Genomic DNA, 26,042 nt, shown 5'->3' on the forward strand with positions numbered 1-26,042 from the left:
CTGACTGCTTTTTGTATTCAGTAGTCACACCGTGGTGGCAAATGAAGCAGTGTTAATACTGCTTTTCATAGGGAAGCAGTGCTAATAAGTAATATGAGTAACGAGCAATTGCCTCTCCAAATATTATAGCAAATGCAACAGTGCTTGAAAAGACACTCCCAATTACAGTTTTCATCAATGCAATTAATGCAATGAGCCCTAATGCACATGTAGTTCACCTAGTTAACAGGCAGCTACAAGCTTCTGTCTGTACTCCTTGTGCCCCTTCAAAGCAGAGATTGCAGCTCAGTGGAGGTTTGTGGAGCATTCATTCTGACACATGGAGCTGCCTTCAAACCTTCCCTGTGCCATAACTGAAGTCCATTGTTCCTTGGGACATCTGCATCAAGTTTAAATAAAAGTTTGCCCTATGATCAAGGCTCATGCCTAGGACTCAGTTACATCCTCAGACTTGTTTTCAGGACATTATCTCAAGTGAGAGCCAGTGAGACATCCCTGGAGTGCCTTGCTCTCAAGGGCACTACTCATAAGCCCTGGCCTCAGCACGTTGCTGTCGTTAAAGCTGAGGGCAGGAATAAACAAAACAGTTTGCTGTAAGGTATTCCCTCACAGAATAAGAGGTACAGTTTGAGTATTACTTTTCAGTAGAGAATTAAGGTTATCATATCTCCTTTCAGTTTCAAGAGCAGCATCACTAGACACATACTTGGTTGCTCACCATTTCCATTTCAGTCTTGAAAGCAAGTCATTATTTGGTAATGCAAATTATTTGACAGCAATCAAAAGAAGCATTTTGAAGAATATGTGGGCCTTTTCACCCTTAGGCTTCTAAAAAGTCTGTTCTTCACACCAAAGTAACTCTCCACTTCAGAGGAAAAATACATAATTCAATCAGGCCCTCAAAAAAACCCCAAAAACCATTATCAAGGTCTTTTCTGTGTTCTCAGTCATAAAAGGTATACTTGTATGACAAATCTGATAATGATATGCTCTCTAGTAGACTGGTAGTTTTATATTGCTTCAACACAGGATGTTTCTGTGAATCAGATGAGAATTGGTCATTTTAATCGTGATTAAATGTCTTCCTACCTGCAATACTTACAGAGCATTGTTTGTTTACCTAGCTGCCATTGCCTGTGATATCTGAAGGCTTGCCACAATCTATCTGAACTGCCACTTAATTTTATAAGCAGAGGCAAAACAACAACAACAACAAAAGGATTAATTACCTCATGCCTTCAGCAGTAGAAGCTAAGCTTGACAGCACACACGTTTGAGAAGGGTATACTGTAAGGCTGTAATGCCCCTTCTTCCCATTGATGTTTCATGGGCCTATCACACACCAGAATATTGCAGTTTTATAAGACAGAAGTTATTTCTACTTCTGTTCCATCCAATAAGGAATACTAAGAAACACACCTTCAATGCTAAGCAAGCACCTTTCTGTTTCATTTTCCAGCAAAATATGAAGCTACACGTGGAATCAAAGGTGCAAAGGAGCACATTAAAAAATCCCAATTAAAATGGGGTCCTGGTGATAGTAACAAAGACTGAACATGACTCTCTATGATGCCCATTTTCCTTGTGGACCACTACCTGCTTTACCAGACAGAGACACATCCCCCAGAGCAGTCTGAAACACAAGTACCTTTGCCTCCAGTTGCCTGAATCGATGCACCATCCTGGAAACAGAAAGAGGACACAGAAGAGAACTGAGTCTAGGTATTAGAGAAGCCTTGGCTAACCCCCCTCCCAGATTTGCAAAACTGGGCAGAACTGATTTGCAGAAGTCTGTCTGGAGCTAAGCAATCTAGTCCTCATCTTTGGCCAAAATGTGGAGCTAAAGCAATTATAGTCTCGAGTTCCCAGAAGACCTTTTGCATGTAGTCAGAGGTCAGTTACAAAACAGATCCTCTGCAGACACCCCTACTTGGGAACACCAGTCTGTCATCCTTCTGAGAAGGCAGGTCTGCAGGTGGTTTGGCATTGTCTTTATAATAAGTATATTAACAAACACATGAATTACTGTTAGTGCTGTGCTATTCCATTTTCTTTGACAAGACTCTTCTGCTTCCAGTATAAAAGCTGTTTTATTGTGTGTTTGTTTAGCTTCTTATCCAATGCTGACTGCCTTTGGGTATCCTTAATATAAACACTTGCGGACAGCAATGTCCACAGCAGGGGCAGAAGGGTATGGAAGAGTCTGGTCTTTCCTGTTCATTCTCATCTGCTCTTTAGATTTGATCTGGGGAAATATTCAAGCTGCTGGAAGCTAGCTAGAAAATTACACCATCATACACAGCAGGTTAGTGTTGGGGTTTTCTAGCTTTCTTTATCTTTCTCTTTCCTCTTAACATTACTACTCTGAAAACACTGAGGCAGATCCCAGAGATAAAGTGTCATGATCCAGCAGTCAAAGAAGAGCAATCCAGGTCACCAACTTTCAAATACCACCATCCCAAATAGCATCTTCTCCTCTCCAGAGGTCTTTGCTACCTATGCTATTAAGTACAAACCTCCATATAGACTGATGCTAAAGGGAGGTTGTAGAGAGGTGGGTGCTGGTCTCTTCTCCCAGGTGATGGGGGATAGAACAAGGGGAAACGGCACCAAGCTGTGCCAAGGGAGGTTCAGGTTAGAGATAAGGAGGAAGTTCTTTACTGAGAGGGTCGTCAGAAGCTGGAACAGGCTGCCCAGGGAGGTGGTGGAGTCACCATCCCTGGATGTGTTTAAAGAGCGGGTAGACGAGGTACTTAGGGATATGGTTTAGTGGGTAGACAGGAATGGTTGGACGTGATGATCTCAGAGGTCTTTTCCAACCGAGCGATTCTGTGATTCTGCGATTCTGTGGGATGCTTGATATTCCAGAACTAATGCTAAATATTCTCTGCTCACTGCATAATGTTACAAAATTAGTCAGCAATAGCACTGCTTTTCACGATGAGACCTCAAAACAAGACAACATTTCTCTCTTGGTGGTAAAACAGAAAGACTCAAGTACAGAAAGGGAAAATCATTTGAGAAATACTGTGACAGACATTTGGAACAAGTATGTTTAATATATCTACCCAGCTACCGAGTACATAATATGCCATTAACTCTTGCAATATTGCCCTTAGCATTTTACCAGCCCAATCAACTATTTCTGAAGACAGTCTGCAGCAGATGACAAAAGTGCCATCATTTTACTTAAAAAATAAGAAGAAAAGGTAACTTTATGCTGAGTTTATTTATCTACTCATTACTTTGTAAACATTTAGAGCTGCTGAAAACTTGAATTCACTAAAAATATTCAACAGAAAGTTAAGAGAGTGAAGACAAAGAAGGGCAAACATACTCCTCTGATGAATCATTTGCTTTGGTATTGATTTTGACAAGGTAATTTTCCTTCATGACAGCTTCCCATGCCAGAATTTCATTGTCCTCATTTTTTGAGCCTGGAAAATACATGTGAAGAAAAACAACACTGGATTCAGTTAATTTGTCTTTCCAATGCTAAGATGCAAAAAGATGCTGGTTTAGTGCTTGCATTCAGAAGCCAATGATTCCTTTCTCTGCATCCAGAGCCCCACTTCCCACCTGTGACACAGCTCTGATAAACATGACATTAATGCATTTTACTGTAGGCTCCCAGCAACCAGAGTTGGTTAAAAAAAGAAAATATGAATGAAAACGACCCAACTATCTCCAAAAGTCTTTGTGGCATTTTTTGAGTCTTCTGTAACACGAGTGCTTTGTGAAATGGCAGCCCCTTCAGCAGGCGTAGGGTGTTCCAGAAAGTCCCTATCTGGGTTTAAGCTTTCGATTTGTCTCTGCATTATCCTATATTGGTTCATTAGGAATAGCATGTGTTCAGAACCATGTCGTATGACTTATCCTTGGAACAAAAACATTTCAAAATGATTAAGCATTGTCTTCTCCAAAAGGTATCTCCTGTGGATGCTGCAAATTAAAGAGTGACACAGAGCAAACCACATGGAGACAAAGTCCTACAGGATAATACCTGTGCATTTTATCCTGTTCCAAAAGGACAGAACAAACCACGTGTACTTTAATTAAAAAAAAAAAGGAAGCTGAGACAAAAGAAGCCCACAGCTGGCAAATTACTGCAGTCCCATTTTCTCCACCTAGTGCTCCTCTGACTTCACACAGCCTCAGTTGTTCTCCTAGACACTAATAGGCATTTAAGCACCCAAATCCCAACTCTTTCCATAACAGTTAAATGTGGAAGCCACAATTTTGCAATAGTCAATACATCAGTGTGTGTTCTCTATTCAGTTCCCTGTTTCTGTCACCAGCTCAGCCACAATGATATCCTGCCTCTAATTCTTCCATTTCCTTTAGAACTGCAACATCAACTGTGCATCACTTGGGCAGAAATATCTGCCATTAACCTCTCCAGCAAGGAAAGCAAGCAGTGATTAGACAGCCAAAATTATTTAGTCAATGCTAAGGAATTTTATACTCCAAAGTAGGCATCTTTCTTCCTAAAATAATAACAAATCCAGCCTGTGCTGCAGGGCAACAGTCAGGCGGCTGATGGATGGGGATAAGTCTGTCAATTAACTCAACTTATCCTCTCTCATCTGCTTCTGAATGGCACTTAGGAAAAAAGAAAGGAAAAAAAGGAAAGAAAAATCACTCCATTTGTTTGGGGAAAAAAGCTTGTTAAAAGAATTCCTATCTGTGCTCTCTGACAGAGTAAATAAGAGGGAAATAACTAGAGGTCTGACTCAGCTACTCCTGCATTTTTGAGGCAGTTTGCCCATTTGGCCATGGCCAGAGGGCAGGAGACTGCATTTTCTTCCAGCCACTCACCAGCAGGCAGAAGAGTCTCTAAAGACGATTGGGCTCTATTAGGCTGCCCTAGAAGCTACCAGCTGTGTTAGCTGGGAGACTGTAATGGAAGGACAGAAAGAAATGTACTTCCAGAAGGCAGAGCGGCAAGCAGAGACTAAGACCATCTAGTTACCTAAACATTCAGAGTATGCAAGGGATGTCTGCCACTGGGGAGCAGTGCAGGAGGTATGCACCAGCAGATGCTAATGACAAATAGAATAGTATAAAATTCCCATGCAGACCATGAAAATGACTTTCAGCTACTGCAAGCTCTGGATTAATTTCTTCAGTGCTCTAATACAAACCTTCCCTCCCCCCCCAAGCCTTTCAAAGTTAGGAAGTAGCATAGGCAGACCTAGACTGATAGGATTAATTTGAAGACTTAAATTATTTACATACATGAAGTAATTCTGCCTCAAAATGGCTTGGATAAGAAAGCATGGGCTAAGTCTGCACAGTACTCAAGCAGAGCACATCTCATGGTAGAACACAAAAACTCCCTAACCAGACCAAAACCAAAGCTGCAGGAGGGTGGGGTTCATGACAACGCTCAATTGGAGTTTTACCATAAGGAGTTAGGAGTATAATTCCCCATATCCCAGAGAAAGCACCCCTTGAGTACTCAAGGAAGATTAATGGCTGAGAAGCAGCCGGAGTCTTCAATTTGATTCTTATCGCAGAGACTTCCAGCAACACAGTGGTTTTGCATTTGATGGAGAACATGAATGAGCTGCTTCTCATTTCCTGTACAGCCACCTCCTCCAAGGACTACAATGCCCTTGAAAATTTCCCAAACCACAAATTGTCTGGTTTAAGCACAGCACGCCATGGAAAAGTTATAATGCACCTGCCACAAAGCTGACTTCTAGGCAGGAAGGAATAATCCTACTCACAACAAATAGCTGGCTCTCTACTTTCTTTCTTACAGCAGTATTTGAAACATTTCCTCATCACCATGAATATGTAGGCAAAGATGACAAAAGGGAAGGGGATAGTTAAGCGACTGCAGTATTCTTGGACCAAGAAGTAACGCTGGAACTTCCACACCTGGTCGTTGTTCTCTTGTACTGATCCAACAGTGTAACTAAGAGGTGAAGAAAGAGAAAATACATGCAGCATTAGTTATGCACCAAAGACCTCCATCAAAGCCAAGTAACATAGCATTTATCTCTATTAAAACATGCCCTGGTATAATAAAGTCATCCGGAAACTGGTAATTTTTACTGATTTATTGAGTTTGTCCTCCGTTTTAAAAAGAAATTTGAAAATGGGAGGAACTAAAACAGTAGGGGGGGGAACCCTGCAGTTACAAATAAACTGTAAAAAATAAGAACAGAGAGAAAATACTCCACATACTTTCACTACCTTAGCTCGAGGCATTTTTTTTCCTGAGAACAGGATCCTTCTTTGCAAGACACTGTGTCTCATTAATTCATCAGCTAACTTCTTTCCAAGCAAAAAAAAATCCACCTAAAAATAGAACATTTACAAAAGACGAAAAGCTCCTGAGATTTTAGTAGAGGCATCAAAAATGCTCCAGGCATGAATCAAACCCACTGTACTAAGCACCATATGAACCCAGCAAAGCACAACCACAAGAGCAAACAGCTCACAGACTGCCTGACCTTTCACTGCTGACATTAAATAGCAGATGGATGGTTCCAAAATGTCTGTGTTGAGATCCTAACGGACCCTTACCTAAGACAAGCTAAAACCTTCACCTGGTGGAAATTATCTATTGTTTTACAAGATAAATACAATCCTAACTTTCAGGAGTATCTAAAAGTAGTATTCATCCTTTTCAGCTAATGCATACTGGATGTGAAGAAAAAGTTGGATTCTCTGTTGTTAAAATTAATAAATAATTGTAATTACAACACATGGAGACATCAATTGGACTGGTGTCTAATAGACATCAGTATTACTAAAGATTGACAGATACTATGTACCCACTGGCCTTAGGAGGAGCCTTCACAGATTCACACAACTGCATCAAGAAAATAAGGACTGCTAGGATTGCTGTTTGCCCAAGTTCAGTCCAATCCAGCACTCTTGTTTGATTAAGTTGTTCAGTCTATTGTTAAAGTGAACTATGAAAAGCTCAAAGAGTGTCATTAGAGAATTCACTCTGGGTCCTTCCACAAAATAAGCTGAACTGGCAAAACCTAGTTTTTTACTGGCATAACTGTATAAACAAGAACTTTTACTATTAGATGCTGTTAAGTGTTTTGACAACTATCAGAGGCTTATAGGGTAGAGCTGGCTTACTGCTATACTTTCCTTTATTAATGTGAATTGCTTTTGCCCTTCCTAGGGAGTATAAGCATTGTCTTCTGTCCCCAGGTCCTGTGCAGGTTAGGAAAACATATGTATAATAAATAGATACACTGCACCAGTCCTAGCTGTCTTGCCAAAAATCACATTTCTGACTGTCTTTGAAGTCCAGGTCAGCAAAGGGAAGAAAGGCTGAGAACAGAAGGGAGAGCAGATTCCAAGGCTGAGGCATTCTCAGCTAATCACACTAATACATCTCATCCCAGGCCAGGAAATATTGGCACCATCATTTAGAAGGGAGATCCTCTTGAGGAAAACCAAGAGTCCTTAGAAGTTCCTGTAAATACTCTTGTTGCCAAAGCAATTCCTGCAAGCCTGTCACTGCCAAGGTACCATCAAAACACACAAATATAAACATAGCAGACCTCAAGAATGACACACAGGGGTTGTAAGTATTTTTGCTGTGCTGCAAAGAAGTGTAAAGCAGAAAAGAAGTAGGGCTGGGAAGGAGAACACTGCCACAGCACCGATCCAACTGCATTCATAAGTGAGACAGGAGGGTAACACACTTCTGAAGACTGATATGAAGGACTTCCCATTATTAACTCAACTCTGGGTCAGAGCTTGTGGTGTAAGCAGCAAAGAAGAAGCCAAGAAAACTTTTTCCTGCTCTTGCTGGTCCAGTACAGTCAATTTATACTTGATACTGCACACAACAGCCACTTGTGGCAATTCAACAGTGGCTATGTGATAAGGTCAGCAGTTACCAACACTACATTTCAAGTGTCTGATCCATCTGCATGGTGCAGCACCTCACAAGATGCCAGAATAGACTGGTAGACCCACAGACAAATTACCAAATAAAAACAGAAGTGATAGCCTTTTTCAAAAACAGAAGTAATGGCATTTTTCAAGACAAAGTCCTTTTTTATGTCCCAAGGAGAGGCAGCCCATTGCCTGTGGCATAAGTCAGAACAATAAATAGCAGGTCCACCAGAGCAGTAACACACCCATCATCACCACACAGCAGTTCTGGTTAATAAAATCACAGTGTCATAAAAAGACTGTGATAACTCATTTTTTCAGTCTAGCAAGGTCAGTTGTGCAGCAACTCATACTCAGTAAAGCACTGACCCAGCTATCACCCCCTGTGTGAACCACTGGGGTTTGTATTAAGCCCACTGTGCAAGGGATGTTTAGAGAAGTAGTAAAAGGACAAGCAGCAATCTGTCCCCAGGACACCGTACCAGGTTTTGATCAGACTGCTATAAGAAATGCTGAATAACCTTGCTTTTGTTCACCTTCCCACACCACCCTTCACTTGAGAGGTCTCTTTCTAGCTGGGAAGCCTGTCCAGACTATTCCCAGCAATTCCTCTGCAAAAGATGCAGGCAGTGGCCGAGGCCCAGCTTCCTGCTGTTTTCCAGGATGCCATTCCCTTTCTGAGGGGGATATTGATACAGAGATCACAATCAAGTGACAAGTCCCTTGTTACATACCCAAACATGGCCACGAGTAGGTTCACAAGAAGGATGTTAGTTGAGAGCATATAAATGCAGACAAGGGGAATGGTAATCCACTCTGGGAAGCGAGGTTGGTTGTTGGCATCCAGCTCCACACACAAGGGCTTGGACTCATTCCCAGAAAAGGTGCAGCGGTCAAAGTTGTAGGTGGTACCTCAGAGGACAAGAGAGGAGAGCAAAGAGTGAGACTTCTCCCCATCTTTCTGTTGGGTGCAGCCCCAGGTACTGCCACTGACCACAGTATGTGTTGGGTCCTTCTTCCCTGCCTCCCATCAGACATAAAACCTTGCCTTGTTGCTGCCCAGAGGAAAGGGGTCAACACAAGACTGCACAGCCACCAAAAGGCCAGAGCCTTCCACCCACCCAGGAGACATTTCCACAGAAGATAGCTACCATCAACATCATCAGGATACTGGCCAAACATGGCCAGGTATGGCTCATAGATGACAGATCGAAATATCCATTCCCAGCGGTGCTCATTCTTCCTCAGGATGCCTTGCCTGGCCACACCAAAGGCCACCATCCACACAGCAAAGAGGAAGAGGAAGAAGAAGACATCTATCATCTGAAAAGGACAATAAGTAAGTGCATCAGTGCCCCACTGCATGCACGTTGCAAGCTAGACATGGCTTTTTTTCCCCTCCCTGATTTGATATGAGGGTGTAGAACAAATAATAGAAGAGCTTACAAAAGTTAGCAGCATCTTAATGCAAGTTTTCAGATCACTGCTCCGTAAATTTACAGTCACCAACACAAGAAAATGATTGACCATTGCTACTCAGGGAACTTCAGAAATGTTTATGCAACCAGAAAACCAAGGCCCATTTCAGAATATAGGATAACCCCCTGGCATCAGAGAGGGTCCACCCACAAATGCCAGATCCATATATGAAGAGTACTTATGCAACAACTGTAGCTGCAGGACCTGCAGCCAAGTGTCAGGTGAAAGCAGCCACCACTTCTGAAAGTGGCACTGTGGATGGCTTCAAACCAGTATTTATAGTCCAGACATTGGCTAACAGTTTCATGAATTTCTGGCTCTTAACCAGACACAGATAACTGAAGACTGGCAGTATCGCAGCTGAGCTTTCCCATTTGTTGCAGGTCCACCTCCACTGAGATCTGCCCTTCCACAAGCCTCGAGCATCTTTATTATTAGACTTACTCAAAAACTCATCCTTTTTGAAGAAGGTTAACAAGGGAAAGATGTACAGGAAACAATCCTGTGTTGTTGCTTCCATCTCATAAGGCACTCTAGGACTAAGGTAATCTCCAGACTTCAGCTTTGCAGCAGTGGTGCAAGGCAAAATAAAGGCTTTCTGGGTAAGCTGCTGACTACTCCTATTGTCATCACACAGCTGTTTTTTAAATGCCATCTATGCCGATCCTTTGCTATGGCACAAGACAGCCCAGCCATCACAGAAATACGGAAAGACAGGGAAATCCTCTCCTAAGCACATCTAGTAATACTCATTTCACTTGCCTTTTGAGTGCCATGGCCCAAATGCTCCCTGTGTTGAGTGAACTTCAAATCATAGAACTAGAATCATAGAATCACAGACTGGTTTGGGTTGGAAGGGACCTTAAAGATCATCCAGTCCAACTCCCCTCCCACCAGACCATGTTGCCCAAAGCCCTGTCCAACCTGGCCTTGAACACTTCCAGGGAGGGGGCATCCACAACTTCCCCAGGCAATCTGTTCCAGTGTCTTACCACACTAACAGTAAAGAATCTCTTCCTGATATCTACTCTAAATCTACCCTCTTCCAGTTTAAAGCCATTAGCCCTTGTTCTATCATTACATGCCCTTTGGAGTATGTGTGTGAGTGCAGAGATATCACTGGAAGAAAGATTCAAGCAGATGTGCTCCAGCCCTCCAATGCTCCTCGTTCCCATACCTACAGCAAGCCATATCTGTATTATATGGAACTCCACTCTCTTCCTACTTACGTTTCCCAGCCTGTTAGCAAACATCCCCTCCAGCTACAAAGGACAGAATCAGCCCTAAAAGGCTCCTCACCACCCACTTCTCCAGTTACTTGTGTGATGGATGCAGTGGAAGACGGAAACCTTCCTTCTATACCATTTATCATCATTGTCTTGTTTGGGGAATGCTCATGTGAGGAAAAAGAGTAATGGAATATTTGAGACATATAAGACAAAAGCTACCAGGAAACAAATTTCCTCTTCTGTTCTTCAGCCTGATCTTTATTCTCTCCCTGTGCAGAGGGTGAGAAAGAGGCCCTGCTCTTAATTAGGTCCTATTTAAATCTTAATTAATCCTGTTTAGCAGATTTAAGAGTAGAAGAGAATTCGCTGCCATCATCAGAATGGTGGTGATTTTCACTCTTGAGAAAAAACAAGGCGTCACATCAATTATTTAGACTCTCTTGAATAGCTGCCAGAATCTTACCATCCTCTGCAGCATAATAATTTTGGGTCCTAGATTCCTGCTAACTGTGAAAATATGGATCAGCCTCAGAGTAAAAACTATGTAGTCCAAACAGAAAATGACTCTCCCAGAATACCAAGAGCTTTCATCAGATGAGTGAAGCCTGATGGAGACAGTAAAAGAAAATCAAGAGAAGCGTTGGGTAAAGCATGTAGAAGTCAGGTAAAAATACACTGAAACACTGAAATGGGGGGTGGAATGTGAATAACTGGAAAACAGAGCACAGCTATCCAGGGCCTAATACCCTCTCCCACCCACTCCCACCTGAAGACAGCTGGTAGCACTGTTTAATGCACACCTTGTTTATACCTTTCCTATCTTACCTAGATCATCCCTGTGTCTCCTCTTCCCCTCTAAAACTATTAACAGCAAGGAAATACTGCACATTTAGCTATTCTCACAGTCCTCCAAAAACATCACAGTGCAATGACCACTCTGCTGCACTGAGACAACAACTAAGTTACAGTTGACTGAACAATTACACTGTAAAATGTGTTTCCATCATTTCTTTGCCATGGTTGTTAACTCACCCATTCATGTAAAACAGCTTGTGTGAGCTAATGACATTCTGTTAGACTATTGTACATACAATTACAGTCCCCTTAAATACAACACGCTAAAGCTCAAAGACACTAAATTACCATACTGAATAGTCAGTAACAGGAGCCAGGGAAAATCCCACAGAACTTCTGACTCTCGGAGACGTTAGCCATCTTACCCTGCAGCTTTGTCTGGTGTGCTCTATACAGCCAGTCTTGAAGGCAATGTCATGAAACATAAGCCTATTTCAAACATCATCATCTAAACATGCTCATGTCAACCTAAGCATAAGAAGGGCTGTCCTGCTGGCCCAGAAAGATCCACGTTTAAGAAATCCACCTTTGATTCCAGGGTTAGACTCAACTTCCATGAAACAAAAAAAGAGAAAATATTGCATGCAGATGTTCCCTAATCAGTATTTCTTTATTTGCTTTTGAAGATTTAGGGCCAAGACTTGGCAGTATTAGGGCCTTCTTAAAAACCAGGAAATTTCAAGAACACGTTTCCCAAAATCTCATTACACATTGTAGTCAAAGCTTAGATAGGAAACAAAGCCATAACATGGCCACAAGAAAAGATCCTACTCACCTGAACACAATCCCTGCTATGAAATAGAAGATTGCTAGCGTATCCATAACATTCCACAGATCTGCGAAATACTTACTGCCATTCATATACCACTGGAAAGGAAAAAGAGCAGAAAGTAACCACCACACATGCTTTTGATCAAAGATGCAGTTTTAATACATTATTTTAATTATCTGGCTCTCTATTTCTGAATTGCAAGCCTAGTGAGAATCTCTGTCCATTCCCAGACTGACTGGTGCTGCACCCTGGATCCAGAGTTTGTGCAAGAATCAACTCCTGGATCCACGTCAGAAGTGGCTCATTAGGACAATTAGGTTAACCAGGAGAAACCCCCACCAGGACCAAAGAAATAAGAGTCCCTGATAAGAATTCTTTTTAATTTTCACTGAAATAATCAAAGGTTAGTAGAGTACTGATCGGTGAATCTCTCTAACTGGCATATTTCAGGAATGCAATTATGCTCTCAGTACTTTTATGGAAACAGAGATCAAGAGGAGTCTTCTTCTAAAAGCAGAAGCAGCTATGAGTAGAAAGCCCCACTTCACTATTCCAGCTGTGCAAACGTTGCGTTTTCAGATTGCAGTGCAGTTCAGTCCTTTAAATATCGAGTAGTTCCCACAACTAAGAGTTAATGTGCATGGAGGTTCTGTCCAGATTCCTCCTCTGAGAAGAGGGGGCTTTCCTGTACACCCCACAAGTCTACCCACTCACCTGGCTGGAGGCTACATCCGTGTGGCTAAGAAGATAGCAGGAAAAAGACATCTCCAATTGCCATTACAGCTTTAAACAGGATATCAGAACGTAGCTCTGGGTAGTTAAAAATCTATAGGACCATCAGAAGTGAAAACAGGCCTGAGCCAGCAGCTTATGGTTCAGATACAGTTCAGCTGTCCTGAACACTGAAACAATCTGCTTTAAATTTGGAACCATTTCTAGTAGCTGTCAACTCCACAGACATACCACTCTCTAATCAGAAGGCTGATTTCTCCCCAGAACTAGTGGTCTAGCTGCAGTGGGACCCTAGGCAACATTACTCTTGCTCTTTCTTTGATGTGAAAACAAAATCTGAGACATCCTTTTTTTAAAAATATATATTAAGGACACAGATACCATTTTTACTGCACTAATGCACGCTCAATCTACCTCAGAGGAAGCCAGGGAGAAAGTTTCCTGAGAAGCTTAGAGGATTAGGACACTGCTCTGCATTTTGCTCCTTAGCAAAATAGGCTTAAGATAACTTTAAATCTTCAATAAAGTCTCTAGCTGCCTTCATTCCCACAGTCACGCTGGTACAGTCTGGCCACCAGCTAATGATGGGATTACTACGATCTGATGCTGTTCTACCTGCTCAGGGTATTGAGAAATAGTGGCACTGGCAGGAAAAATAAAAGGATTCTATCCCTAAGGCTTTCCCCAGGACTTTTGCTGGGTACACACGGGAAGTGCAAGGACAGGTCCAGAGACACCAGAACCTAAATCAGCAGAAACAAACACTCCATTAGTGTTTTCATTGCAACAGAGTCTTTTACTTTTCCCAAATTTTCCTTAGCAAGTAAAGGTGCCTTAAAGAGGGTATCACCTTGACTATTAGAACAGAAAAAGACCACACGGCAAGCTAAGCACAGTAACGTCAACATTCAGCCATGTCATTTGAGCTTATTTAAGAAATGGTGTTGCAGGGTGGTCTGATCCAGCAGATCACCCACAAACACTTATGTGCAGACTAATGTCTTACAGGACAATCAGAAAGCACTGGAACCACACACCCATTTCTCTTCTGATTTCCCCAGTATCTTCCCATTATTCTGAACACTGACTGGTAGGGACCAGCTTGCCTGAAAACCAGTATTTCATGTGTCCCTTTATATATGAAGTGAGAAGAATATCAAGTGCACGGCTGGCTATAAAGGCAGCCCTGTACACTGTTCCCATACCACACCAGTACAAGCAATGCAGGCAGTCTAAAGCTGGTCCTTGGAACTACACAAAACTAGTAAAAACTGTATTTACAATTAAAAGATAAACAGAAATACATAATGATATGTTGCTCATTAGTACAAAAAGAGGGGAGTGGATGTGGAGAAAGGAGGCAGGAATCACTTGATCTAGAGGTATGCACTCAGATAAATGTGCTCATTCTAACCTACTCTCAAGTGTTTTGGCAACCCAAGCCAAGCATTCCTGAGAAATATCTCCACTGACATCAGCTTATCCACACAGCCTCAGTGTCAATACACATTCCTCTTGGCACATGGACACTGTGGCTATTGGGGCACAAGTAAGAATTAAACATCGGGGGGGGGGGAATATCCACTGTGCCCTGAGTTGACTGAACGTATCTCCCAAGAGATTGCCCTGTAACTTAGAAGCAGCCTGCACTGCCTTAACACTACTAGGAGCGAAAACACAACAAAGCTTTTAGTCTAACACTAAACATTTTTGGTTTGCAAACGCTGCCTACTTGTCTCACTTCATCACAAAGCAGAATGAAGACCAGCACGTAAAGGATTATCTCCAGGACGGTAGGTTCCTTCTGGAAATCCATAAGCAACACATAGGCGAAGAGCAACAGGAAGGCGATGTAGAAGATGACGTTCCAGGAGAAAACCACAAAGGGAGAGGTGAAGAAAGACACATAATACAAGAAGAGTTTCTTACTCTTCTCCACAGGCTTTTTTCTGAGGAATTAAAAGAGAGAAAAGGTCTCAAAGCATAGCTTTTATACCCAGAAACACTTGTGCTCTTCAAAGTGAAAATGAGAAAGGCACAGGAAATTACTTTAGATGTATCGCCATTCTGCATCCACTGACTTCAGGCATGCAAGTAAATTGGCACACCTTAACTCCAGATCGGAGTGAGGACATGATCTGTCAAAAACTTGTTCAGCCATTCAGTATCTTTATTTGAGAGTGATTGAACTCTGGAAAAGGTTCCCCAGAGTGACTGCGGAGCCTCCATCCTTGGAGATACACAAAACCCAAGTGGACACAGTCCTGGGCAACGTGCTCTAGCTGACTCTGCTTTGAGCAGGGGGTTGGGCTGAACGATCTCCAGAGGTCCCTTCCAGCCTGAACTGCCCTATGATTCTATGATTAATTGACTTGATTTGCTTTGTTTCTGCTAATGAGAAGCCAGTTGATTACCTGAATGAGATGAAACCACAGGCTATCAAAGGGAAAAAGAACAGACACAGTATAATCTTCCAGTTCTTAGTATCTCTTGAAATCTCTCCATACCACTGCTTGGAAAGGAAATTCTGCAGGGAAGAAGAAAACATCCTCATCTGCTTTAGCAGCAACAAAACAACTTAGGAATGCTATTAGAGGACATTGGCTTTAATTAAAAAAATAACAAACACAAAACAACAAAAAAACAACAATTAAAAAAATCAAACACAACACCCCACCACCTTTGAGATTTCAACCAAAATAACTGGGATTCCTGTTTCAACAATTCAGAAAGCTTTCTGCATCAGTAACAGTGAGCTGGCTCCTTAGGCCAGCCATGCTCCATCTACACAATGAGGAGTACAAAGTGAGGCTGAGCAGGACCTGACCTGATTTAAGGCACTTTACGCTGGGCAGTATATCCACACTGTGCATACATGGGAGTTGTGCCAAGGGAGAAGTCACCTCAGGCAGTCTTCATCTAGGTCATTATGATTTACAGCCCAAAATCAAGCCTTTCCTTCCTAATTTAGCATTTGTGGGCAAATCAGCCACCTCCTATTTCAAGAAGGGGAGTTACACACCCTGTCCCCCACCAGCCCCAGTGAGTGCTCCCTGGGATGCATTTCACAGCACTGCAAACACTGGTCCTGAGCACACTGCAGGACACAGCTTTGCTGTGGCTGTGCAAAGCTCAGTGTTCACAGCCTCTCACTTCCACAAGGACAGGGTCTGAACATTGGCCGTTCACAGATTGTTCAATGTGGATGTGGCATTTTCACAGTGAGAATATTCACTTTTTTTTTTTAAAGCCACCCACATCACAAGAGTTTCAACAATTTGTGCATCTTCTTTTCACTGACTTTACCTGCACCCCTGGCTGTGCAATGAACTGCTGGTCTTTAGCTTCCACTGCTAGTTCCAGACAATTGCTGCCTCCCCAGGCTTCACAGGAATAGGTCAGCAGCTGCTCAGCTAGATCTTCATCACTGCTGTAGCACTCAGTGAACAGCTCTGGAGGAAAAAGGCAGCCCCACGCTGAACTTCAACTTCAGACTTAATTTCCCACCAACTTGGGTGCAATTGTCTTGAGTGACAAAGTATAACATTTGTAATATTAAAGCATGCAGATACAGGAACTCTTTCCATGCTTCCAGCCTGGTAAAGCAAAATGTGCATTGCTTTACAACCCCACTTGCATGCTTTAAGCTTTCATACAGAATTCATGTCTGGATGAAAAACTGCAATACTAAATCAGCTCTTACAGAGAAAACATTGAGTTCTGTACAAAAAAATGTAGGAAAAACATGAACTTCTGAAATGACTGAGTAGATCTGCTTGTTTCATCATCTTTTCATTCATTTAGCACTGACATACAGCCAGTTTCAGTATTCCCAATCTAACAGGATCTGGTCATGAAGCCATGACAGAACTGATTTAGTCCTGGTGGTAACACCTCCTCAACAATAAGATTGGACTAGAGGCCTCCAGAAGCCCTTGCCCGCAATGTTTCTATGGTTTCCCTATTCAACCTGCAGGGCTATGACACTTCACCTGTCAGCTAATCTGATTTATGGTGATGACAGCAAATTGCTGGGCAGCAATGCAGTTACAGATCCACTGTTTTCTGCACCAGGCAAGAGAACAAGGCCATAACCTGTACTAAAGCTCAAGAGGCAACACTGTGTTGTATCTCCCTGCAAGTTTAGGAACCAAAGTCCTGCTCCACAGGGTGCACCACAGATAAATTTGAATTTGTAAGCTGTGGGTGCTACCAATTAATTCCTGTTCTGATATCTGTCAGCTGTGCTGGCTTTCATTTGCGTGTTTCTCTGAATAATTTGCAGGATAACTAGACACTGAGGAAACAGCAGCATTATTGCTTCAGAAATGGAAGTACTGAAAAAAAGAACATCCCCCTACTTTCCTGGTACCAACTACCTTCACCAAATAAGAAACTATTGGTCACTCCAGCCAGCCCATGAGATGTAGGGCTCCATTCTGAATTATTGACAGTCTTTGCAGTAGAAGAAACTGAAGATCATGAATTAAAAAAAACTGAGCTAGAGCTGCATTCTCAGTGAGCAACAGTATTGCTTGTCGTCTTAGAATAACGAAGGTATATGACCTTGCAGTTCAGAATTTAGGAATTCGGTCCATTTTTTACCTGCCATTTGTTCTCAGTCCCCAAAAGTAACCCTGCAAACTTGCAGAATGGCTCTTCTCAACCTGAATATTACCAGCTCTTACATAGAAAGCTTCTCTTTTTCTCTATTCTCCTTGCTATTTCTGGGCACCCTTCTTCAGCCTTGCCATTAAAGCTTGGTAGCTTTTCTTCCCAGTGAAAGAAATTCTCTACCAACCACCCCACACCCCTCCTGCTCCCCCACCTCCCCCACCCTGGCACACACACCCCCCCACTCTTGAAGTCACACTGTTCACACAGGACACACAGTTTCTACTGGGAACAGATGGTGTGGAAGAGATTTCCAAGCAATAAAAACACATTTTGACATTAAAGGAAAGCATTTCATGTCGGATATCTAGTTTTCTAAATAAAGCTTGCTTTCTGCTTCCTTTTCAGATGTCATTCCTCTTCTCTATAAATCAGGCTGAATTTCTGGGCAGCATTTCAGGCAAACTGAATGAATTCTCTTGCCTTGCATTTTGCTGAACAAAACCAGCAGGGTTATCAGTTTGTTTTTCTGCACAAAATAAAGATATCACTGTGCAATCATTGCTACACATCAGACCGAGAGATCATTAAAACAAGTAAGAAAGAAATTATTTCCTGACCCCTTCTATTAAATTTCTAAAGGATTTAAAGAAGGCACTTACCTACTGCTCTTGTCTCATACTCATTAGCGAGTTCCTCAGACTCACCAGCAGCATTTATATCATTCTTCACCTTCGCCATGCTTTTCAGGAGCTTACTGGCCCCAAGGGCTGCCAAAGTGCAACCTCTGGTCTATGGAGAGAGAATTAAGTCATGCAAAGCCCTCTGTGAAGGGAATATGAGATATTCTTTAAAAATTATCCCCCTTTTTTGCAGCTGCTCAGTTCCCAGTCAAGACTGGCAAATGAAGGTCCAGTTTCACAAAACAAATGGTAACCATCAATGTACTGGTCTGATAACAAGTTTGTGACCAGTCTGAAAAGGTCTTGTGTTCAACAGTTACATATCAGCTTTGCATGTCTGACTGAAGACTCACAAGAGAGGGTCTGCTCTGTCACAAGCTACATTACCATTTTCACCATCCACCAGTCTGGACCAGTTTGGTGTACCCCAAACTGCCCAGACTATGTCAGTCTGTGCCATTGAAAACATCTACAGGTGCAGGGAAGAAGCACTCTGTTTCGGACACAAAGACCAACAAGAACAGATGCACCCATTAGCTTTACTTGCATTACTCTCACATTTACTGCCTGGGAATTATGTATTTGATAGAATCATCACTAAATGTACTGTATAATCAAAACTAGAAATTCATTTCAATCAAATACCTGGGATCAGAACACAACCATATTGTGGAATGGGTGGGAACTCCACATCCAAGCTTGAACACAGACGAGAACACACAACTATAGGTAAATGCTAGCTGGACTGCTGACTCACACATGACATAAGGGAAGTATGAAATCCACACCCAGACACAAAATGGGTGATGCTAAACCTACTTACAGAGCCATCTAGCAATTATCTCTTGTTGTTTTGTGTATGAAGACGGATCCAGAGCCTTCAAAGGCCTACAGACTGAAGACAAGGAACACCACTGTGCTGCTTGCAAAGAGGAATAAAGCAGTGTTCGACTTACTTGCTCCCAAATGACTTTAGACAACTCTTTCTTGTTCTGAAGAACTGACCAAATAAACAGAGCTTGCAACGGATGCCTTGTGATAGGACACTCATCCTGAAAGAAAGAGCAACGACTACTCAGAACTAAGCTCACTAAACTGTTTTGAACTGGAACAAATCCTAGCCTGCCACTTTACTGGTTTTTATTCCTCTTACAGCCAGCCCACCGATCCTCTCTCTCGGCCATCTGGCACATGTCATGCACTAATGTAAGTTAGTTTCTATTAAAACTTTATATTTTCCTATTTGGTGTGGAAGAATCAGCCTCCCTGTTTTTGCTAAAGTAAGCATTAAAGGACATTTGAGTCAAAGTCACTTTCTGCTTTAACACATGCAGTTCAGATAGCCTCATTCACAGCTTAACTCCGTGTTTAGCTAACATTGATTAACATCCTCTAAAAGGAATACTAACTTTATACCAATATGCCTTTTGTGTTTAAGCAAGATCCTGAACTTCATAAAAACTTGAACACAGAGCATCTCCTTTGCAGCAGTTAGCACCTGGGGATGGCAAAGCCACCATAAACTGACTCCTGAGCAACAAAATTTTTAAGAACGATAAGCTTTAGTGGAAACTCTCAAATCTAAGCAGCGTTTTTAAAACAAGCTTCCCCCAAATGTCACATGTGTTGCATTGCATCTCTGAAAAGAAAAACTGATTTCAGAAGTTCCCTATCTGATATCTGAGCTCCAGTTTTGAAATGCAGATCTGGATCTGATGTTCAGACCTACTGTGCTGTGATAAGTAAGAAGTCTGGTTCTACCTGACAGTGAAATGAAGTCCAGAAGGTGGTTGACATCCTTGTGACAAGTAAGGTTTAGGATAAAAGAGTCTATACCAAAATACAGGAGTTCAAATTCCTCATGCCCAGCTGGCACCTCTGTAGCAGACTTGGAATTTATATTGGTATAAATTACAGGTATAACTAAAGCATTGATTGCTCTAATAGAAAATATTTTAACTCAACACTCAAATAAACTCACACATTTTTCTTGCAGTTAAATGACCCTTACATACATTTGTAGAATGGGGCAGCACATTAAAAGTAAAACATGGCCGAGGCTATTAAAGCAAATCCTGCTATTCCAGAAATAAAACATAAATTTTGGGTTTTTTTCCTTTTAGTGGACACAGTGAAATCAAAGTGTTCATCACTTACTGAAAGATGTATCTCCATCTCATCCTTGCTATTTTTGTCATCTCGTTTGAGACCTCTTCGGAAGTCTTCAACCATCTTCCACACAAACGTAAGGGGTGCATCATTATAGGAGTTCTTTGCGATCTGCAGGTTCCTGAACACCAGGCTGCTGAAGTTGTTGGTGTATAGCTCTCTAAGGACTTCTGTAGTAAGGAACTTCCTCAGATTCAAGCCGTTTTCCAGAAATAGACGGACAAATTTGGGCCTGTCTTTCACTAGGGCTGTGAACATGACATCCTGCAGGTCTGCAGACTAAGAAGAAATGGAAAAGCAAATATTAGGGAGCACGTGAGACACAAAGTTTACCTAAGTACCTGACACACATGGCTAACTGCCATATTTTCCTTCACGCTGCCACATTTTCATCAGAATCAGTTTTTCCTGTGCACAATTGTCTTTGTTGGATGGCATAGATTACTTGTTGCACAGGCAGATAACGTTTGCAATCAGCGATATCAGTGCAAGGAGGAACAGACACTCTTCTTTATCACCACAGAGGCTGGGATGCTGAGATAGTGGTTGCTGTTACAATGTATCTCGTCCCACTGCTCCTCTGTCCTGTGTCACTGTACTCAGACAGAAGTGGTCTGTACCTCCCAGTTTCGGTCATTGGTGAAGATCTCATCACTGGCCAGGTCTAGCTGGTTCCACTCCAGCAGCAGCTTCAGCTGCCCGTTCCAGTTATCTCTGTCATTTTCATTGGTGCTGAAAGCTGCAGAGGAAGAACAGTCCTTTAGGTAAAAGACCAGAGACAGAAGAACTTCTTGGCATGCTTACTCATCTCTGCTTTCCACACTCAACTTCACAGTGCCCCTATCAAGTGTCTTTCCCCAGACTCAGGAACATCTTCCTGAATGGGTTTTAGAGGATGCCAGAGGCTTAGAGCTGTATTTATGGTCCAATATAGGCCACAAATGATCTACTAGAAGCTCCTCATCAACCCAAATCCTTCCCATCAACCCAACATTTCCTTCAGGCTCTTCAGTGTCCTGCATCCTCTACACAAAAGAAATTCTGCCGAATTCCCAATGCAGCCCTACACAAGGAAACATCGTGAGAAGCTGTAACATTTAGGGGCTTTCTACATGCACAAACAAGAAGATGACATCTGCCCAACAACCTTCACTGAGAACCAGTTCTGCTATGTTGGAGTTGTAGAGAGTCCAGGTTCTGAACCACTCATGTTAGCAAGTCACTGGGGTTGCTTGGCTTCCTGAGTGACTCCCTGTTGTGTTGCATACCAGCATGCTGCTCTCAGAGATCCAGGATCCCCAAAGCTCTGCTGAATGCCTCTCCAATTATCTGGACCGAGTTTTGATCTCACCCACACTAACAGACCCCATAATGCTGCTGCAGGCAGTCCACACCGCTGCAGATGAAGACAAGCCCCACACTGTGGTAGGAGCTTAACTCTAGAGAGATGGCACTGCTCTAGCGAGGGTTGTTCTAGAAAATAAATAGCCATCTTTTTCGATCTATTAATAAAGAAGAGAGAACAGAAAAAAAAACAATTACTTGCCTTTGTACAGAGCAAAAGAAATGGCGTTGCTCACAATTTCATCTCCAGCTTCTTCTATTTTGATAACTGTCAGTAAATGAGGATTCTCAAGGACTTCTTTGATCTACAAGAGGAAAAAGTTCCATTTCAAAGCAGTCTAGACTGTACTAAACAGTTGATCTCCAGAGCATCTTTAAAAGAAATTTCCTATCACATCATAGCAAAGCTGCTTCTCATCAGTCCTATTTCCACATACAGTTAAAATTTAATCAAGTCCAGATAGAAGTAGATAGTGAGATTTATTTTAAAGTCAAAGTACAGGATTAATTATCCTCTGAATACATAGCAAATAACAGTGATTCCCTCTATGCAGAACACCATAGCCAAAAAGATATTATCTCAGTAATTAGAAACTACTCGTAAAGAAAAAACAGACTGTGATAGCACAAGTTTCAACAAACATCCAGCAGTTTATTAGAGAACACTGTTTCCACTTCCTTGTGCTTTGTCAAAAACAGAGATCATTTCTCACATAACCAAGCCTTATAAAATCACTTGCATTCTAGCACACAGAAACAAATAATCTTAGCATTCTGGACTGAAGGATAAGGTACACTCCAAGGATGCTCAGCAGAAGATTTGAAGAGGGTGGCCAGGTGACCAAACAGGGAAAACTGCCTTCAGCAGCTCCACTCTCACCAGTGCCAAGCTCCTTCTGGACCAGAGGCTCATGGCTGCTCAGAGGGCAGTTTCTCCTCTTCAGGTTTGGATGTCATAGCCTCCAAGCTCAAGGTGGAAGTTCAGACTTGGTTTCTGCAGGACTATCTCTGCAAAAGGCCATGCCTTACTACTGCCCTTTTTCCTGGAAGCCTCTTAATACAGAAGCAGAAAATTGCTGAAGTTATAAGATAGCTCTGGAGATCCCGCTGCTAAAACAGGGTCAAGTGCAGCAAGTTGCCCAATGGAACTTGTAGCTTGCCCTGTGGACTTATTCCACCAAGCTTTGACCAAGAGTTTTGACTCAGGCCTTACCAGTAACAATAGCTCCATAAACTTCAAGAGCAGAAGCTTTGCTTGGTTCATAAAGAAAATAAACACAGACGTTTGAGTGTCTGAATGCCTCTCCAGGGCCTACAAACAATTTGCAATAGTACATTAAAAAAAAATAAATTTAAAAAAGTTAAGGGCAGAGGCGGAAAGCTGAGAGAAGGGGCCTTAAGTGTACACGAAGCAATATAACATTTTCCATCCCCCACTACAGACTTCAACGGAGGTTTGAATATGCAATCACTCCCCACTGTGAGCGTGGGTAGAATATAATTAACCAAGTGAGGAAAACAGAATCAGACCCCAGGATAAGGCATTGGGCAGTTAATTGAGAAAGTCAATTAGCTCAAGTTAATGGATTGTTCAGTGAGCTGAAGTGTTATTGGAACTAAGACTTCTGAAAAATAACAGAATGTTGAGATTTTTCTGGAGCTCTATTCTTTTCTGTCCCTGTTAAGAACAGAAGTATATCTAAAACCAGCTCCATCTGAAGGTCAGGTAGCCAGAGTTGCAAGAGTTTCCCGAGACCAGCCTGGTAAGCAGGTGCTCTTCTTCTCCAGTTTTTGCAGTCTCCAACACCATTCTTGTAATAAAAAGTTACATACGGGTTCACAATGGTGACTACATCCTGAAGGCTCTACCTCTGGTCAAAGAGGCAAAGAAAAGCAAAAAAGAATTTGCTAGTGTATGTCCAGTGTTGTACTTTCAACTGCGTCCCACGTACACTGTACCAGTAAGTCAACGCTAACAGAGTCCCAGTGGAGATGGCACAGGGATGCTGCAAAACACTGACCAAATAAGCCTCTAGTCCTAAATGTCCCACTGGTAGTCTGCAAGGCAAATCTGTCCTGCCCAATATTTAAGGGATGCAAGGAGACAGACAAGAGCTTTTGGAACAAAGCCTGAAGTAGAGTCGCTACAATTTGAAAGTCCATAGCATAGCAGCAATAACACTTCAGCAGAATTTAGCAGTGTGAGGCCTGATTCAGCAAATACCCAATTTCTCCACTTTAGTGAAGCATGCAAAGGAATTGTGACACCAAATAGCACATCAGCCCAGAGACACATCCAGCAGTCAGTGCTCCAGAGGAATCACAAGCATCCAGGGAGCAGACAGTTACAAGGCATCTGGCTTTAGCTCTCCTGTGCCTAGACAAGTGCTGCCTTTCAATCCCCCACTGCTTTTGGTCCAATCCCTGTAAGTTAAGAGTTTTCTTTTTTTAGATCTTCCATGATATGTCATTGCAAGGAGCCCTGTACATCCTATAGGTCTCACCAGATAGCAACATCCATGATTTGGAAGTCACTAGCTGCTCCTGACCTGTTTCCTCTACCCTTCTTCCACTTTCAGCCTTGCTAACTCTCCGCAGTAGCACACACTTACCCATTTAATCCAGCTTTCAGTCTCCTCTTCCGAGAGCCTTGAAATGGTGCGAGGCAGATACCTGAGCAAGCTCTCCTTGACACATGAAGAGGTAAGAGTGCCTTCTGCCTCTATCAAGCTAGCAATAACATCAGCGATCCGGCCAGAGCCTTCCACCACAACACAGGGAATCTTACTCTTGATGGCCACATTGATAGACTAGGGAGCCAAAGAAGGAGAGGTGATCAGTTGAAGCACAACTGTGTTATTAGAGCCTACTATTCAGTAAGAAAGTCTAGAGATTGTAGGTTTGACTTAAAGGAGAAAAACAGAAACACATGGTCCAGAGCAGTATTTTTATTACTACCTACTGACACCTTACCAATGTCAACTCTTTAAAACATCATTCTTCTAATGACAGAGAGCTGGGAAAGAGCCCCACAGAAACTAAGGGACAGAATTCACCATCTGTCAAATTTTAGAATTGATTAACAGATCAGGAATATCACCAAGTGGAAATAGCATTCAGGACACATCACAACACTGCCCAGCTACAGTCACTACTGTTTTATGGCACAGCATTGCTCAAGTAACACCACAGCTGAGTACAAGGGCTCTGGCTTTATCTGCTGGAGGTGCAAGCAGCAGTGTTTTACACAGAGATCGCTTCTGTAGCATCATGAGAGCATTGAACTCCAATGTTACTGAATGTCTCCAAGTAGCTACTGATGAAATTTCTCACACAAGTGGTGTACACTGCTTACAGGCAAGAGAAAAAAAAAGGTGATGAAGCAATGATGAAAGGGCCATCAGCCTTTCTTTTGCAAAGAGCACAACAGAAGACATTTCTTTCATTTGCATCACTCCTGCAGATGCAGCCACCAGAATACAAGCTGTCTGCCAGTAAATTGTACACAAGGAGTCAATGGAAGTTATGATCAGTCATGGGAAAGACCGAACATCTATTAGCTACCTGAAGAGACAGTTTCATGAGAATAAAAAAAAAAATGAACTTAGATTTGTCAAAACTGGAAGCACATACTCCTGTAAATTGGACAATGGGGCCACGATAAAAGCTAGATGTCCTTCCTTGCCAACTAGATTAAAGTCATTTTCCTAAGAAGCGCCCAGCTAAAGGGCATGTTTTACATCACAGGGAGTTTAAAACAGAAGCTTGAAATAGTTTGACTTCTCCTCTGCTAAAGCTGATTCCTTTCATGCACCAGTCACAGAAGCTGAGAAACAGGGAGTCTTTCCTGGCCAAGATGAAGGCATGGCAAGGACAGACATCCACAGCATGAAACCTGCTGTGTCAGTTTGGGCTCATCAGAGACTCAGCCTACTCCTTGAGAAAATGGCTTCACCTACAAATGAGCAAAAAGGCAGACATGAATGTCTCTGTGTACTAGTAACACTGATCAATAGTCAAGAGATTGGCATGAACCCTTAACTGAACTATCATCCAGTTACTTTTCAGAGGAACCTCTGGGTAGGAGTGAGGCATTGGTTTAACAAGGCTGTTACTCATTCTGACTAGACAGCTAGTACATCTGTGTTATGTATCATCTCTTAACAGTGGATTTGAGCTCTCTCCATAATATGTATCTGTAATCACCAAGCTGCCCAAGTAACTATACTGTGTGGCATATAAAAACAGCTCCCTCGGTGATGGTCAAATCCTCTCAAATGTTGGCAA

At 42.3% G+C, this 26,042-nt stretch overlaps 1 protein-coding gene across 1 annotated transcript in view; it reads right to left on the bottom strand.

The window, feature by feature from the left end:
• TRPM8 (transient receptor potential cation channel, subfamily M, member 8) overlaps window positions 1-26,042 on the bottom strand; it is a 38,789-nt gene that overhangs the window by 308 nt on the left and 12,439 nt on the right. The window contains exons 8-23 of the mRNA XM_010194392.1: window positions 24,368-24,565; window positions 21,958-22,060; window positions 21,032-21,150; window positions 20,400-20,690; window positions 19,199-19,294; window positions 18,222-18,351; window positions 16,252-16,397; window positions 15,360-15,472; window positions 14,678-14,894; window positions 12,217-12,308; window positions 11,050-11,191; window positions 9,030-9,201; window positions 8,613-8,790; window positions 5,733-5,923; window positions 3,338-3,437; window positions 1,649-1,682 (exon numbers count right to left, since the gene is read on the bottom strand). Coding sequence (XP_010192694.1) covers window positions 1,649-1,682; window positions 3,338-3,437; window positions 5,733-5,923; window positions 8,613-8,790; window positions 9,030-9,201; window positions 11,050-11,191; window positions 12,217-12,308; window positions 14,678-14,894; window positions 15,360-15,472; window positions 16,252-16,397; window positions 18,222-18,351; window positions 19,199-19,294; window positions 20,400-20,690; window positions 21,032-21,150; window positions 21,958-22,060; window positions 24,368-24,565 — 2,322 coding nt within the window. The remainder of the gene's footprint in view (window positions 1-1,648; window positions 1,683-3,337; window positions 3,438-5,732; window positions 5,924-8,612; window positions 8,791-9,029; window positions 9,202-11,049; window positions 11,192-12,216; window positions 12,309-14,677; window positions 14,895-15,359; window positions 15,473-16,251; window positions 16,398-18,221; window positions 18,352-19,198; window positions 19,295-20,399; window positions 20,691-21,031; window positions 21,151-21,957; window positions 22,061-24,367; window positions 24,566-26,042) is intronic.

This window comes from Mesitornis unicolor, unplaced genomic scaffold, assembly GCF_000695765.1.
Source record: "Mesitornis unicolor isolate BGI_N332 unplaced genomic scaffold, ASM69576v1 scaffold3801, whole genome shotgun sequence".
In the NCBI taxonomy this organism is placed as follows: Eukaryota; Metazoa; Chordata; class Aves; order Mesitornithiformes; family Mesitornithidae; genus Mesitornis; species Mesitornis unicolor.